The sequence below is a fragment of the Delphinapterus leucas genome, chromosome 18 (assembly GCF_059928025.1).
Source record: "Delphinapterus leucas isolate spDelLeu-1000000601 "Yukka" chromosome 18, BTC_Dleu_Yukka2, whole genome shotgun sequence".
Lineage (NCBI taxonomy): Eukaryota > Metazoa > Chordata > Mammalia > Artiodactyla > Monodontidae > Delphinapterus > Delphinapterus leucas.
Window position 1 is genome coordinate 73,952,472 of NC_143146.1, and position 16,955 is coordinate 73,969,426.

The window sequence follows — 16,955 nt, forward strand, 5'->3', positions numbered from 1 at the left end:
TTTCCTCTAATTTGTGGTGATTTGCTTAAAGTCCTTATTCCCCTCTCAAGTCCTATCAGGATAGTTTTTCTCACCATTACCCGATGCGTAGACTAGTTGTGCTGAGCGAATCCTTGTTGAGGAAGCAGGTGTATGAGAGGGGCGAGGGGCCAGAGTCAGCCAGGAAGTTCAGGAGAGGCACCAGGGCTCCGTGGCTGCCTGGCCATGCCTGGGGAGGCCTAGAAAAGGCCACAGCCCCAGGAGGGGCAGTTCGTGTGGCCTTTTACACCAAGGCAGCCCTGTAAGAATTGCCACATCTGACTGAGGAGCTGATTCCATGCCCAGGGGCGTCTCTGCATGAAGAGAAGATCTGAACACGTACTGGATGCCTTTGTCAGCTCAGGCTGCTGGAACAAAACACCACAGGCTGAGTGGCTTACACAGCAGAAATTCATTTCCTCATGATTCTGGAGGCTAGAAGTCCGAGATCAGGGTGTCACCAGGGTTGGTTTCTCCTGAGGCCTCTCTCCTTGCCTTGCAGACAGCTGCCTTCTTGCTGTGTCCACACAGGCTTGTCCTCTGTGGGTGTGCGTGTCTGCGTCCAGATTTCCCTTTCTTGTAAGGACACCAGTCAGAATAGCATAGGGGCCCCACTAACAGCCACATTTTAACTTAATCACCTCTGTCAAGGCCGTCACTCCAAATACAGCCACATCTGAGGTCCTGGGGCTCAGAGCTTCAACCTATGGGTTTGGGGGGATACAGTTCCTCTCATAACAATGGGTGATGGAAGTGATCTGATCCCAGACTCTAAGAGGGGGCACACAGAGGCAGACCCAGACAGGGACCTAAGTTATTTCTGAATAAGACCATGTACAACATTTTCATCTCCATGACCAAACTTCTACCCAAAAAAGTACAATGTGGCCAGGGAGCGTGTTACCTATTTCTCTCCCCGTGCCTGCTCCCCTCTCACATTTCCACCATCAGTCTGGGGTTCACGGGGAAGCTACTCTCCACATGGGCTGCCCGGCCCCTCAGGAGGTGCTGCTGCCTGACACACACACACCACCCCCCCACCCCCGCCCAGCGCATGCACCTGCTCCCAGGATCACAGGCAAACGGCTGTTGGGAAGCAGATGCCCTTTTCCAGGGAAGGAATCTTCAGGGCTGGCCTCCCGGACGGTGGGCTCTTCAGAGGGGTGGGTTTGAGGCAGCTGACAAAGGCCTCGGCGTGAGTTTGGAGGCAAAGGTGGGCAGGGAGCTGGAGGGGGGAGCAGAGCCCTTTCCCCCGGGGTGAGCAGGGGGCAAGCAGGGAGGTGCAGAGGCCGGGGCTGCAGCAGCAGGAGGACAGAAGAGGAAACACATGGTGCTGGTACCTGGGGACACAGAGGGGTCAGACCCAGTGTCTTGCCTTGAGGAGCACTGCTTAGGTGGGGAGACACATGGGGATGCAGACAGCGATGCTCTGTGGTCAGAGCCCAGCCAGGCGCCGGCACAGAAAATGCACTGGACTCGTCCATGGAGTGAACGAGGCCGTGCTGCCCTGAGAGGGACGGGCTGGTCCCCTCCCACAGGAAGCTGAGTAGGAGCTGGCCAGGTTGGGAGTGGGAGGGATGGAACAGCTCCGGAGGAAGACAGCCCTGGCCCAGGCAGGGCGCAGCCAGGGCTGTGGTGTCCGCACGCCCGCCCGTCTGCACTCTGGCCATATCCTGATGGCGGCGATGTCTCACTTCAGCCTCCTGTGTGTGCATTCCAAGCCTAATTGGGCATGCCTGCTTGTACGGCCCTTTATGGTGTGCACAGTGCTGTCAGGCATCCAAAGATGGTGTGACTGGGAATTTGGTATTCAGCTGTAATATTGAGTTCACAAACTCGACGTTCAGAAATCTAACCAAACAAGGGATTTGCAGAACAGTTTCAAACAGAGCAGCCTGACTACATTTCCCATGACAATCAGCTTGTTTACCGCTCCGAGGTGCCCCGTAACTGCTGTGGACACGCTCATTTGCATGCCAACACCCAGAATGCTTTTCCAGCCCCACTGAGCTTGGGTTCTGCCAGGGAGCTGAAAGGTTTATTTATACGTACAATACATGACAACTTCATTTTCTGAAGCATCTTTCATATAAACCGTATCCCCAAAGTGCCTTAAGTTGTTGAAAGAATTTCAGAATCCTTTTAGAGTTTAAACCCTTCTTTCTGGGCTGGAGTTGGTATAACTTGGGCATGTGCAAATTTACATTTTAATTAAAAGATACTGGAGGGAAAGGGCGTTGTGGTTATCCAGCAATGTGTCATATCAGGCTTGGTGTATTGGGCCAAGGTTATGAAGAGGAGTTATGTGACACAGACAGATCAGTGGCTGTTAGAGCAAAGCAGAGAGGGAGCCAGGGTCGGAGGGCATTTAACTGGGCGGCTTTCATACAGCTGGAATTCCTTTGCATCCTGGCCCCTGAGAAGACATTCATCTAGGGGCACTGGGCACCGTGGCACAGGTGATAGAAACACACATAGCTGTGTGCAGTTTCCCAATTTAAGAGTGTAACAGAAAAAAACAACGTGAATTGGTAATCCTGCGAGCTCTCAGGAGAGGGGCTGGGCTTTGAGAGTTGTTCCTTAGTGGAAGGGGAGACCTTCCTGCCTTTTTGTCCCCAGAGGAAGACAAATGTAAGAGTCCTTTAGAAAGCCAATTTTGAAGGTATCATGTAGGAAAGAGTCAGATTTTGTGTCAAAGGCAACTTTTTAAATGGTTTGGTGTTTTCGTTTTGGAATCACTTTTGCAGCCACTAGGCTTGGACGTTGGAGCGGGCAGGGGAGGGAGGCCGTGGTGTCTGAGACCCCCAGCTGTGTGAAGTGGGTAGCCAGGCTGTTTACCTTGCTGGACAACAAGTTAACAAACCCCGTTTCCTGTGCGCTCCCGGGCCTCCAGTCGTAGTGTCCACCTGAGTGCCACCCCTGCCTACAGCCACTGGATTGACATGTGGTTCAGGCAGAGCTGATCTGTGGTTAGGATGGTCACCTCTAGGGTTGCCACCTTGGACACCCCTGCCACCACTCTGCCATCACCACAGGACTCAGGGAGAGAAACACGCTCTTGCTTTTTGGCCAAGGCCGTTTAGCCAGGACAGTGTAAGCCTGGAGCCTGATGTTGCCGTTGCCCCGTTTTGCCTGCCCCCAGCCCCACACTCAAGGCTGTCCCACCTCTGAGGACAGAGCCTCTACAGCAGGAAAGAAGGAGGCAGAAGTACAGAGAGGAGCAAAGCCAAGGGAGGAGGGGGGAGGTGAGCCGTCTCCCCACACCATCACTCGCTCGAGCTCCTGGAGAGGACAGTCCCACTAGCAATTTAATCGGTTCTGTGAGCCAAGAGACGCCTTTTAGCTTAAAGTAGCTTGAATTCAGCTTCTGACACAAGTCATAAAAAGGGTGGTGGTTAGAAAAGTTATCGAGCGCCTCTAGGACATTATTAACTACCACGGAGAGACTTGGAGAGAGGGGAGATTCCTCCCTGTTAAGAGCAAAATACCACACAGACTGAGCAGTTCTGTGAATGTGGGTCCAAGGGGGACAGCCACCTCAGAGGGGCCTGGCCAGGCAGGACAAACGGAGAGGTCGTGTCCTGAGTCTCCGTTCGGGCCTGAGCACAGCTTCCCTGCAGGTGTGAAAATGGGAGGAGGGACTGTTCCTGCTGCCCCCAGGAAGCCCAGCGCTGCTCCAGGGTGAGGCCAGCTCATGCTCCAGCTGTGACTCATGCCATAACATCTGGATGATGAATTCTGAAACTATCCACCCAAGTCTGACTGCCCCAGCACGTCCAAAGGGAATGCATGGGCACCAGCCTAAAAGCCCTGGCCCGTCCAGGGAATCCTACGTAAAGCAGTACCGGTCACCCGGTCAGAACTGAGACTCGGTTCCACGGACACAACAGTCGTGCTTGTCCCAGGGCTGTTCACAGTCCTCTGCAGGGTCTAAATAGCTCATACATGGCACGGGTTCCTGAGTCACTCAGAGCTCTTGGTTGCAGACAACAGAAACAAATTCCCGCTACGTAAGCAGGAAAGGTATTGACTGAAAGGCCTCTGATAGTTCACAGAAAGCTGGTGAAATGGCCTGGAAACCAGGCAGGAAGGGAGGGTAGATACAGCCAAGGTCTTGCCACTGGACAGTCTCATTAGATGTCCCTCTGGGGCTCCCACCCTGGGCAATTCCCTCTACCAATGTCATAGGTCATCTGCCGTCCCTCAGAGGCTCTCAGCTTCACAGCCACAGGAAATAACCTCTAACTGAAACATGCAACTCTGTGTCACTCCCCCCCAGGTTCAGACTTCTGGGGAAAATGTTGGGTCCACGTCCTATGCCCATGCCTGATTTGCTGGGGAGGGGGACAAGCAGTAAATATCTAATCCTCATTGGATTCTGTCGTGGAAATTGGGACCCTGGCTCTGGGGAACTCCCACAATGTGTAAATGTCTACCTCAGTGGATGCCTCCTTTTTTCCCAGAACTTACCTTAATTTACATTTGAAAAAAGAAAATCTAGATGCTTATTGGAGAGAGGGGGAATTGTCCTGGTCAGAAAAAGAAGAAACCTCACCAATGTCAGTGACACCCCCGACTTCAGAGAAGAGGGAGCTGAGATCCAGGAAGGTGATGATTCGCCCAAAGTTGGTGGCATAACTGGGGCTGGACCTCAGGTGTCCAAGGGGGACAGCTACCTCAGAGGGGCCCGACGCCCAGCCCAGTGCTCTTTGCTCTACATTCTTCTTGTATTCTTATGTTAGCATGGGGGGTGTGGGTCTAGAGAGCCCCACCCTGATCAGAAATTGTCTTAGTCTGCTAGGGTTGCCATACAAAATGCCACAGACTGCGTGGCTTAACAACAGAAATTTATTTTCTCTTAGTTATGGAGGCTGGAGGTCTCAGATCAAGGTGTCGGCAGTGTTCATTTCTCCTGAGGCCTCTCTCCTTGTTTTACCTTCTCCCTGTGCCTTCACATGTCTATCCCTCTGGGTGTGCTCACGTCCGATGTCTCGTCCTCTTCTTAGGAGGACATCAGTCGTCTCGGATTAGGGCCCCGCCTTTATGACCTCATCTAACCTTAATTACCTCTTCAACGACCCCATCTCCAAACGTGGTTACATCCTGAGGTACTGCAGGTTGGGGCTTCAACATATAAATTGGGGGTGTGGGGCACAATCCAGCCCGTAACAGAGCTACTCGACAAACTCTCCACATCAGGGCACCAAGGAGGCAGACGTCTGCTTCTCTCTGGCACTTGCTGGGAACAGGGAGCCTCTGGAGGTGGCCCCTGCCTCCCGTGATCCAAAAGCCTGGGGTCCAGCGGGACCAGCAAGGGAAGCTCCTCTCTGCAGGGATCTGAGCCCCGGTGTGCACTCACGCCCAGTCCCCTGACTGTGGTGGCTCCTGAGGGCAGCACCTTCCTCACCCACTATTGCCTGAAACCATGCCCGGTCGAGCACCTGCCAATGTGCCTTGGGCAGCACTTCCTCCCCAGCTGGGAAGGAAGGCCCACTCACAGACAGAGGCCTGGACACCAAGATGCAAGGTGCCAGGACCAAGGCCTTGGATTTCTTGGTGGTTTCCAGGGAGATTTCTAGAAGAACCAGGGCTTGGATTCATAGTGACAGGATGACCTGAAGCGGGGCATTCAACCACAGGGTAACCTGGTTCTCCTTCAAGTTTCTTTACCTTCCTTCCATTTCAGCATCTACACACACACACACACACACACACACACACACACGCTTCTATTAGGGTGTCCGTATTAGAAGCCCACCTGTTGATCACCACATGCGAGACTGGGGAAGCCCTGGATGGGTGGTGTTACTGCCTCACTGGAATCAGCTTATTCCTGACTCTGTGGGCGAGTCCGGTTCTGAATCATCCCACAGCACCTCACTCATCCCCAGAGCTCAGGCTCGGGGGCACATGACCCAGGCACCCCTGATCTCCGCCCCCTTTTTTGCTCTTACACGTCCCCTGCATCCCTTCCCCTTCAGGGACTTTCTTCTCTTTGCCCTTCCAGAGGCTTTTCTCAGAAAAAGCGAACGATGTACTCAGTGGTAGCTACTCTCAGGGGTACTTGTGTTGAACCAAATACGGGAGGCCTTAGTCAAAAAGAATTGATTTCTAGTTTCAGATTTTCAGTCATTGAAAGTCTGAAATGGCGGTGGCGGTGAGTGTGTGAGTGTGTCTATGACTGATGGGGATACCACCCAGGCTCCTGAAATCTTTCCCCCCAAAATTTGGTCTTGTGGGTACCCATGCGCACAACGGAAGAGGGAGCCCCGTTGTCTACAGGTCATAGGACAAATGGATAGGGTGTTCTTGGAAAGGCCCTAGTGGCTCTGTAAACTCTGCTCGCCCAGCACGCCTCGGATTGATTCACCGTTTCAACCCAGACGCCCAGGGCTGTCCAGACTAGCGGCCATGCTCGCGCTGTGCAGGCATCTTTGGTCTCTCCCCTCGGACCCCCACTCATCTTCTCTTTCCCCTTCCTCCTCTCAAGCCCCTCCCGAGTGCAGACTCCAGTGCTCTGGATGGAGAAGGTCCACTTATTCCATGAGGGATGGATGAAGGGAAGGAGAGAGGTGGGCTTGGAGCTAGGCTGCCAAATCCTGACCACTGTGGACTGGCCAAGTTCAGCAGAGAAGACCCAAGTCTAAATCAGTGCTTCTCAACCTGAAGAGTGGTTCTCAAGGGGACATTTGGCAGTGTCTGGAGACATTTTTGCTTGTCACAACTGGCGGGAGGGGTACTACTGGCATCTAGTGGGTAGGGGCCAGGGACGCTGTGAAACATCCCACAATGCACAGGGCAGTCCCCACAGGAAGAATTATTTAGCCCAAAATGTCAGTAGTGAGGAAGTTGAGGAGCTGGTCTAAATGCAGGTGGAAAGAGTCCCCCTCTGGCCTTCAGTGAGTCCCGGCACCCGGGCAGTGCCTGGCCAAGCAGAGCTGACCGTTACTGACTCTGAACAATGGACTCCAGGGAGTCCTGGAGGTATTTGCATCTGTGCGTGCTCTCCAGCCCTGCAGTGGGAGATTTGGGTAGCAGCCTGTGTGTGAGTGGTCGCTTTCCAGCTTTCAGAAAATAATTCCGCACTGTGCCCCGGGCACAGCTATAGGCATGACAAGTGACAACAACAGCAATGTTGTTAGTTAGCATTTATTGAAACTCAGCAGACCTTGTGCTTAGCAATTTATGTGAATTCTATGCTTTAATATTGCACGACAACCCAGCGAAGGAACTATTAACACAATCCCCATTTACAGATGAAGAAACTGAGGCTTAGGAAGAACCAGTGGTTTGCCCAAGATTACCCAGCTTGTAAGTAAATGGTGGAAATGGGTTGCCAAGCCGGTCACTTGGATTCTAGCATCCAAACTCCTGGCCACTAAACCACAGAGAAAAGAAAGATGCTGTCCCTGAAATAAACTCAGGGGTCTGTATGCAGATTAGTCACACTCAATGATAATTTCCAGGAAATTTCGTCCTGATAACTCAGTTTGATTTTAATTGCACAATTTGCCTTGCAAATCCCAAATTCCAGCTCAAAATAGGGTGGTTAGACTGAGTTCTGTCTCCCCAAATAAGAAGCTCCATTTCTGCAGACGCGCCTGCCTTGGCCCCAACCCAGGCAGCAGAGTCGGTCTGGACCGACAGAGACTGCAGAGTGAGGACTAAAGAGTGTTGGAACTCAAAAGCCGTAGCCGCCCCTGCAGGCGGCGGCTGGATGCCGAGAGCCCCCGCGCGCCCAAGGTGCGTCCACGCTCCGCAGCGTCGCCCTCTTGTCACCGCCTTGGTAACCACACGCCGCAGGGAGGCTGCGTTTTTTCCCACGCTCACCAGGAAAGCCCACCAGAAAGCGAAAGGGCTGGAGCGGGACGGGGAGTGAAGTCTTGGGTAGAGAAAGATGAGAGGGATAAAATCGCGCTCCCAGGAGAACTGGAGCCGCGTGGACACGGCGCGCAGCAGTGGATCTGCGGCTTCTGCGAGCAGCTGGGACAGGAGGGGCCACTGCATAGGATAGCAGCACTGAAGAAGTCCGGGGTAGCTTGAGATGCGGGGGGCGGATCCAACCTCTTCACCACGCTCCAAGCCCAGTTTCCGGCTCCCTCAGTAAGGCACCTCTCCCGCGCCCCCCCCCCCCGCCCCACGCCAACCCACCCACCCACCCCCGCCCTCCCCAGCTCGAGCCCATCTCCGAAACTGCATTTCTGGTAAGGGGGTGTGTCACCGAGAGCCAGCGGGAGCCTGTCTCAGGTGCACCTCCCGACCCCCATAAATCCAGGAAAGGTGCTGGCTCAAAGCGAGCCCTTCGGATCCACCATGGACCTGGCCCCTGGGGGCCCTGCTGCTGCCGGGTCCCAAACCTCAAAAGTACACTGGTGGGCAGCGCTGGCGCTAAAGGATGCGAAAGTTCACTACCGAAGGGCTCTTAGAGCAGCGGGTTAGCCGCCCCAAACTCGGAAAGCGTCAGAATCACTGATAATAACACATTCGTTGGTATTCTATTCAGGGTGTGCCTTAAAGCACCCCGGCTTCGGCTTCCTCTTGTATTGGCACAATGGCCCCTCCTGGGAGGGCGGAGAACTGGTCTCCCGTGAGACTGGGGTTCAGACTGAGGGGGATGGGGGTCAGAGGGAGGGTGCCAAGGGCGCGCGTGACAGGCTTTCATCTGCCTGGGGCACAACCCATGCGTCTGCTCCAGGGGGAACCAGGAGTGGCCTCTCCGTGGGGAGCCAGAACGCGCCCACCTTTATTCTAGCGGAACTGGAGAGACAACCCCGCACTCAAATGACCCCGCATCTGTTGAGCAACCCCAACTGGAGCGCCTTTCTCGCCGAAAGGACACGTGTGTTTGCTCTGCCTAAATACCAGGAGTCCGGCGCTCCCCAGGGTGTGCGTGGGGTGTGTGTGTGTGTGTCGGAGAGATTTCTGGCAGGAAAAGAAGTGACCCAGGCCCCTAGGACGTGGAATGGGGGGCTTGGGGAGGTCGTGGGAATCCGGATCCGCTGTTTCACGTATCCGATTTCCTGAGCAGCAGAAACACCCACTCCGGTGGCCGTGCGCCCTCCGCCTCCGCGGAACCCGCGCACCTCCTGCGTCTCTTCCTCCACGTACGAGTAAAACCCCCCGCGTATCTCCAGAGGAGGGCTGGGGGGTGCATTATAAATCGTAGGGGGCTGTGGGATTGTAACAAGAACCCGTGAGAACGCAACGTCTCGGAGCCACCAGCTCCGGCTACGGAGGACCCCTCGCGGGAACCCCGGCGCCGAATCTTTCTGGGTCCCCGAAATCGCGGCCAGCGGTCTGGGAGTAGGGACCCCGCTAATGGAATTTGCCTTAAAGCAAAGCGAGCCGGTCTTTCCAAGAGGAGGCTGCGCCATTTCGCTGGGAATTTGTCCCTAACAAATACGATAGATTAAAATAAATAGATTGATAACAATAACAAGTTATCCATCCGAGCTCAGCAAAGGACTGAGTTCAGCGGCTCGCGCGGAAGTGGTCGCTGACCTTGGAGATGGCGGTCAGGACAGCCAAACCAAGGGGGCTGGAGGTGGGGCCGGATCCCAGGTGGGACGGGGGCGCTGCAGGGGTCAGGACTACAGGCACAGCACGGGGAGCGCCCGTCCTTCCCATCGGACAGGGCTCTGCTCTCTCCTGCAGGGGTGCACCTTGCCCGAGTCGGACAGGAGACCGGGGAGCGCACCCGGTCGGTGGGCGCCGAAGGCGGAGTCTCGGGGGCTGAGGGTGCAGAGAGGGCTTGACGAGCTGCGAGGAGAGGAGCGGAGCTGGACTTCGCCACCCAGCCCCGCCCGGCCCCAGCAGGAAGCCCCAACCTGGCTGGGGATCCCGAGCCACGTGGATTTCTAAGAAAAAAAAAAGTTTATTTAAACTTTTGTACATAAATAAATAAATAAATATCTTCTGGTATTACAGAGACCTTACAGTTACAAGCTAGGCTGGGGCGGGGCCGGGGTCTGGGAGAAGAGGGGTCGTCAGAGGCAGAGAGCCGGCCTCTGGGGGAATGCAGAGCGTCGCCGAAACAAAGTGAATCGGTTTCCCCAACACGAATACCACGGGAGGCAATTTCGCTCGTGGGAGAGGAGCCATGGGCACAGCAAGGTCTGATGGAGGGACGACTGAACTTCGAGGAGCGGAAGAGAAAGGAAAAGAAAAACAAAACCCGGACGTTCATAAATGTGTCTGGGGGGGGTGGGAGCGTGGATAAATCACCGCAGGAAAGAGGTGGGGAGGGAAAGACGTAAAGGGGGGGAGGGGGGAGCGAATGGGCACCCGAGGCGTCAAAGGCCGAGCTTGACCCAGGGTGGAGAAAGGGGAGGAAGCGAGGAAGCCTGAGCCAGTCCAGAGAGGGCGGGCGGGGAGGCGCCGGTGGCCAGCAGGGCGCTGGGCCGGGCCGCTGTGCTGCGTGACTGAGAAGGACTCGCGCGCGTGCAGTGTGTGCACAGCTCGGAGTCCGCTTTGGACGGCCGCGGGCCCTGGGGTAGGGATAGCAAGGTCAGGTGTGCCAAGCTCTCGGCGCTTCCCAGGGCCGGGGACCTCCGCAAAGCCGTGCCAAATCCGTGCGTGGCCGCCATTTGGCAGTGGGTGCCTGGGAAACGGTGCTGCGTCCCAGGACCAGTCTTTGAGCCGCGGGGAGTGTCTGGGATGGGCGGCCCGGGGAGGCGTGCTCCTAGGGAGTGACCGTGAGATCCCGGTCGTCCTTCCCCGATGAGGATGGAGACATGGGCAATTCGTCGTCATCCTCGGAACACTTGGCTGAGGAGAGCGACGCGCACTTGCAGCCTTGCGGTGCGCCCCCGCCGGCACCCGCATTCCCGCCGCCGCCGCGGTGGTTGCTGCCTTTGCCTTCCTTCTTGTGCTTCACCCGGCGGTTCTGGAACCAGATCTTCACCTGCTTCTCGGACAGATTCAGGTAGGTCGCGATCTCGATGCGGCGCAGGCGGGACAGGTACATGTTTGAGGCGAACTCGCGTTCCAGCTCTAGCAGCTGTGCGCTGGTGAACGCCGTGCGCATCCTCTTGCTGCTGGGCAGCTGGTTCGAGCTGTTGTCTGGAGTGGGTAGGGGTGCAGACACGGAAGCGATCAGACCCTTCGCTGTGGGCCCGATCCTCCGGTAGGCGGCCGTCAGAATCCCGGGTCTTTGGTCTCTCACCCACCTCTTTGCCCTGAACACAATGCACAGCGGCGTAACCGCGGGTGCCTCCTCGCCAAGCCTCGGGACCCTGGTACTCCCGGAGTCACGCGGCCCCCGTGCTCCCTTCTGGAGCGCCCTGAGCCCCAGCCCTCGTTTCGTCCTGGGAGCCCCCGCCAGGGCCTGGACCTTCTGCCTCACCCTCCCTCCCCGTGTCCTGTCCCGTCCCTCCAGCCGCACGCCACCCAGAGTGTCCACTCAGGGGCCCGAAATGGCCCTCATCGCCCGCAGAACGCCCAGGGTCCTCATCCCCCATGCCCGCCTAGTCAGCTTTCGTCTGCCCGGTCCCGTCCCTCCCCGCCCCACCTCCCCACTCCCCGCCTTACCCAAGGAGATGCAGTGGAACTGCCTGGGGTCGGGCAGCGGATAGGAGGTCTGGTACAGCGCGGCGGCGGCCGCGGCGGCCGCGGGGCCGTGAGCGACCCCGGGCGACACGGCCGAGTGCTGGCGGCCCAGGGGCGCGTGGCAGTATTGCGAGCCGAAGGAGGGGAAGGACGCCTTGAGCAGAGGCAGCGCGGGCGGCCCGGGGGGCCCGTGCAGCTGCGAGGCGGTGACGCAGAGCGGGCACACGCACAGCAGCCCGGCCTTGCGCGCGTGGCAGGCGCCGGGCGAGAGGCCGTGCAGGGCGTGCGGCGGCGGCACCGCGTAGGGAAAGAGCGGCGGCGGGCTGCCTTCCGGCGCCTTCTTCTCGCCGGCCTCGCGCAGCACCAGCGAGTCCACGAGGAAGGAGCGCGGCATGGCCCCCGTGCGCGGTCGCCCCGCCGCCAGCCCGCTCCCGGCGCCCCGCGGACCTCGGGGCTCACCACGCACTTCCCCGGGCCGCGGCCGCGCTCAGCTGCCTCTTCCGGGGAGGCCGGAGGCGCCGCTGAAGCCGGGGCTGGAGGCGCCTCCGCTGCTGCCGCGGGCGCCGCCCAGAGAGCGCGGGGTGCTGGCCAGCACTAGTGGTGCTGAAAGGCGCCGGCGGCGCCGCTTAAATAGGACTATTGCCATGTGATGGGCTACGCCAGGAGCGGCCGGGGCCTCTCAATAGGGTTTTTGTGCCTTTTCTCTTGGCATTCACTCTGCACGCTTCCTCATTATTTCACTTGTTAACTAAATGAACTGCATAATGTACTCCATTCTTGTCAACCCCACCCAAGCCGTAACAGGCGCCCTCGCCCCCTCCTCTCCCCTTTGCGGGTTTATTTTCTCATTCTCCTGCGATTTAATATTCTTTTCTTTCTCTTTATTCCTTACTCCCCTTTGGCTTTGCGTTGGCGATCGGCCCGTTTATCTTACTGATTTTGCACCCCCAATGCCTCGCTTCCACAGATCCCCATGGGCGCACACCCCCATCTTCTCTGCGCGCTCGGTCGCTGTCCCCCTCCTTCTCTCATTTCTCCCTCGCCCCCCAAGATCAGGCTGCCTCCACTTAGTCTCCTCAGCTCGGCGTTGTGCACCCCGCGAGCGTCCCCACAGCCGGCCTCCGATTTCCACCTGTGGAATCGCTCTCATCTTCCTGTGTCGGAAGCAGAAGGACCAGGGCCCCTGCAGGAGTGGCAACGCTGGGCAGAGAGGAGAAGGGCTCGGTATTTCTTATCCAGCACTAGCCCCATCGCTGTCCCTGTTTTCTGTGAGTTTCTCAAATAGTCTTAACTTTGATGCTGCCTATAACGCCCAGTCTTTGTTCGGGAGATGCTAGTCAACGATGTGGCCGTGGATGTAAAAAGGAAGTCACCCGCTGAGAATCGCGGACAGAGAGGCAGGGAATGGGAGGGAAGACTGGCCAGCGAAGATGTAGATCTCACTCACACCCCACCAGACGTGGAGAGTGTGGGCGCTCTCCCCGCCGGCGCACACCCCAACAGACCCGCGGGTGGGCTCGGTTATCACTGCCTTCCCGAAGTTCACCCTGGAGGAGCGGTGCGAGGGGCAGTTGTATTCCCAGCTTCTGCTGCCTTCGCCCACCCGGGCAGAGCTCCCCTCTCCCCAAGACCTGCTCCTGTCGTGTCACTCTCTTCTTTCTGGTCACACAATGGTTAAACAACTTCAAACGCCTGGCCTCGTGTACACAGCTTCAGCTTTTAAAATCGTCCTCTGGGCTCAGAGCTGCTTCCTGCAGGCGCTTTTTCCATACAGTGGGAAATTAGCATAAACATTTTGAATGTACAGCCTGAGACTTTCCAAGGAAGACGTTTACTTTCGATTTGATTGGAACCAAGTCACTGCAGTCACCTGCTCTGAGCCCTGAAAGGAATCGTGAGTGATGGAGGGGGAAGCTTTCCAGCCGGGGGAATCAGTGCACAGGAATAAGATGGCCCCAGATCGAAGCATTTGCACGGCTTTTCATAATTGATGACATCTCTGCAATAACAACAGCAACAAATTATAGCTGATTAAAAAGCAAAGAGAATTTATGTGAGAGAAAATAACGGATTCCATAAAAGAGAGAGGGCCAATGGGGAGAATAACCTGGATGGAGGGCCTGTCATCTAGCAGGAAGAGTAAGAGATCAATGCTTCCTTGATTGTTTTGCCCTGGGGGGGCTGGTGGGGTCCACTGCTGCCCTCAATGCCAAGGTCTCCTCCCCAAGGCTCCCAGTTCTAAGTGGGTGTTTGCAAACAAGCCAGGGTGTATCAGTGTAGCCTAATGGCGGTTCTGATTGCTCTCTGGGAAAGGTGGGCTGGCCTGGACCCCGGAGACTGGGCCCAGAGCGGGACCAAGGCCGGGAGAGGGGCTCCCTGTTGGGCAGAGGCAGGTGGGAGAGGCGCAGGGTGCAGGCAGCACCCGCAGGGTGACAGAGGCGGCCGCAAAGGGTCAGTGCAAAGCTCTCCAGGGAGCCGAAGCCCGCAGCTGGGGAAGAAGGGGTTAAGAGCCCCTGAATTCGAGCAAGGCCAAAGCTACTGGGAAAGAATATCTGGGGGGGGGGAATAACCAGTTTTTTTTTTTCCCTCCAGCCTCTGGACCTTATTGAATGTCATTGAAGAAAGTTTTGAATGCCAGATAAAGAGAGGCGAATTAAAGTGTGTGACAGCAGAGGATAAGCAAACACAAAGAGAACTCTGTCACACTTTGGGGCAAAATCCGTGGGCTTTTTACCAAGTCTCTTCGCTATGATTGAATTAAGTAATAGGAAAACATTTTCTTTCAGTTTAGAGCCATTAGACAAAAACTTCAAAGCGAATAACACTTTTTAATGTGCGGCCCACAATGGATTGGGTTTTGTGCTGAAATGTTTAAACGGTTTGTGTGCAACTCGGCGCGGGAGAGACCCGGGCCCAAGCAAAGCGGCATCCCTGAGGGGGTTTTGGGGAAGCTGGAAAGAGCGCAGACGTCATCCTCAAGCTCTAAGTCGGGCGGCTTGTGGCCGGAAAGGGGGCTCCCTGCTCGGCGGTCCTGGGCCGCCGGCTGCACCCCAGGAGTTGGATAATTTCAGGAAAAAAGTTCTGCGCCCCCCCCCCCCAGAAGGCCAGCTCTGCGGGCCGGGCAGGAACCGAGGGGCTGGGTGCGGCCCGGAGAGGGTGCCCAGCGCCCTTCGGCCCCGAGGCCTCTGCTACCGCCTGGCTTCTGGCAGCTGCCCTCGGAGCCGGGCTGGGAGTCGGGGGTCCCCCGCTCCCCGGGTGCACGCGGGCGGCCGCGCGGCTTTCCAGTTCGCGGAGCCTCCCAGGGCTGGCTTCTGCGGGGTTAGAACTTTCCTCGCACGAGCAAACGCCCCCAGGGCGGTGCAGGGCTGGGAGGGAGGCGGCGGGATTAGCCTGTCCGCCCGGGACAGGCGCCCGGGGGAGCCCCTCGGCCTGGTGGGCCCTGCTCTGCCCCCGAGCTGGTTTTCAAGTGTCCATCAGGGACAGTTCAACATGGAATAACTTTCTGTTGTCCCGGTCTTTTCTTCTTTCAGCCTACCTCCTTTCCTCTTGGTATGGAGAACACACCATGTTTCTCCTGGAAATGCAGCTTTAATATATTTGCAGCAAAAACTGCACAAATTGGGGGTGGGCTGGGGAGGGTCCTTGTTCCCTTATCTCATTCGCATATTTCTTCAAATGTCATCTTCCTTCTCAGGAAGGCCAATGACCCTACTTAAAAATATCACCCCTCTTTCCCCAACCCTCCCCACAGGATTCCTTGCTTTATAAATACCTTCCAACTCTGTGTCCTTCCCCCCTCAGTTTCTCTGCTCTCTGCGCCCCGCTCCCCGCTGAAATGTACGTCCCACTGAGGATTTGCGTGTCTGTCTATCTTGTGCATTACTGTTTCCCAACTCAGGACAGTTACTGGCACGTAGTACGTACTCAGCCTGTATTTGCTGGATAAAAAAATGAATGAAAGTGGCCTGACGCAGGAGGTGGGGTGGGGAAGGAGAGGTCCTGGCCTACCTGCTTACTAAACCTGGACACTTAAGAGCATGGCAGGGGTAACTGACCTGCAGGGACTGTCTGACCCTCTCCCAGCCACCACACCCTCCCCTGGGCCCAAACAGACAGGAGCTCAATGAATTTGTTGAGTAAATGGCAAATCTGGAGGCAACATGGCTTCATAGAGGCAAGATGGTCCCATTCAAGGCAATCTAGTGTCCTGCTCTGGAGAAGTTGGATGAACTCATAGGTAGCTCAAGGCTAGGGGTGTCATCTGGGTTTTTCACGGTGTATAGGAGAAAAGATGGGTCAGAGAGAGATGTGGGGTGTGCTCTGGAATTGTCAGTGACCGTTTCTGTGCTTTCTGGCTGAAGGCAATGGAGTGGGAATCCTCATGGGTGAGGGAGGGGCTGCTCCCTTGACTGGGCCGGTGGTGACTCAGACCAGTCTGCCAGCAGTGAGCATCCTGCCCAGTGGAGCAGAGGGGCCAGAGGGCACCTGACCTACCAAGGAATGATGAGGGCATCTGGGAGGCAGGAGTGGGGGGCGCCCACTACAGGGGGGAGGGGAGGTGCCCGGACACAGGTGTGCTATGAAAGTGGAGGCCGAGCCATGAAGGGCCACGCTAACAGCTCTGTACTTGATCCTACTCAGAAAACTTTATGCAGGGGTGGTAACAGAGTCAGATCTGAACTTGAGACATGTAACTGGCAGCAGTAGGAGGTCCTGTTGGTCCTGATGGGGACAGAGAAAGGCCAGAGCAGGGTCCGACAGAGTCGGCTTGCAAATGAATGTTTACTGAACTATTGAATGAACAGAGGGAGGGAAACAAACAAGGAGAAAATTGTATCAGTTCAGGTGATGGTTAATGACCGCCTGAGCTGGGGTGGGGTTAGGAAAAAATTTGAAGGGGGAATGGGTAAGATCAAGTAGGGTGGGGTGTGTGTGTGTGTGTGTGTGTGTGTGTCTGTGTCTGTGTCTGTGTGTGTTGGAGGGGAAGGGCACGAGACAGGAAGCCACACACACCCGTGGCCACTTGGTCCGAGGGGATGGGAGGGTGGTGATGCCACAGGCAGAGACAGGGATCTGCAGAGCAGGGCCCACTTTTGCTCATGAAGCTGCAACGTGATGTCATATTTGGACGTGTTGCATTTTCATCCTTAACCTCAGCGGCTTCTGCTGATGTCCCATGGTGAAAATGTGAGTCTAAAGTTGGGTAGAGAGATTAGAGATGGAAAGAGAGATTTGGGACTTACGTATACAAAAATGGTAGCTTTAGTCTTAGGATGGAAGAGCTTGGGGGTGGGGGAGTATAGAGAAAAGACGAGATTGTAGATGTATTCCTGGGAACACCCATATTTAAAGAGACGGCTCTTTGAAAGTCAGAGAAGAATTTTCAGCAT

General features: G+C 56.3%; 1 protein-coding gene across 1 annotated transcript; it reads right to left on the reverse strand.

Annotated features, from left to right (window-relative positions):
• Window positions 1–10,699: 10,699 nt before the first annotated feature.
• On the reverse strand, window positions 10,700–11,987 carry GSX1 (GS homeobox 1). Its single transcript, XM_022574415.3, has 2 exons — window positions 11,548–11,987; window positions 10,700–11,079 (listed from the first exon to the last, which is right to left on the reverse strand). The coding sequence occupies exons 1-2, from the start codon at window positions 11,957–11,959 to the stop codon at window positions 10,700–10,702; spliced, it is 792 nt and encodes a 263-aa protein (XP_022430123.1). The 5' UTR covers window positions 11,960–11,987.
• Between the last annotated feature and the right edge of the window lie 4,968 nt (window positions 11,988–16,955).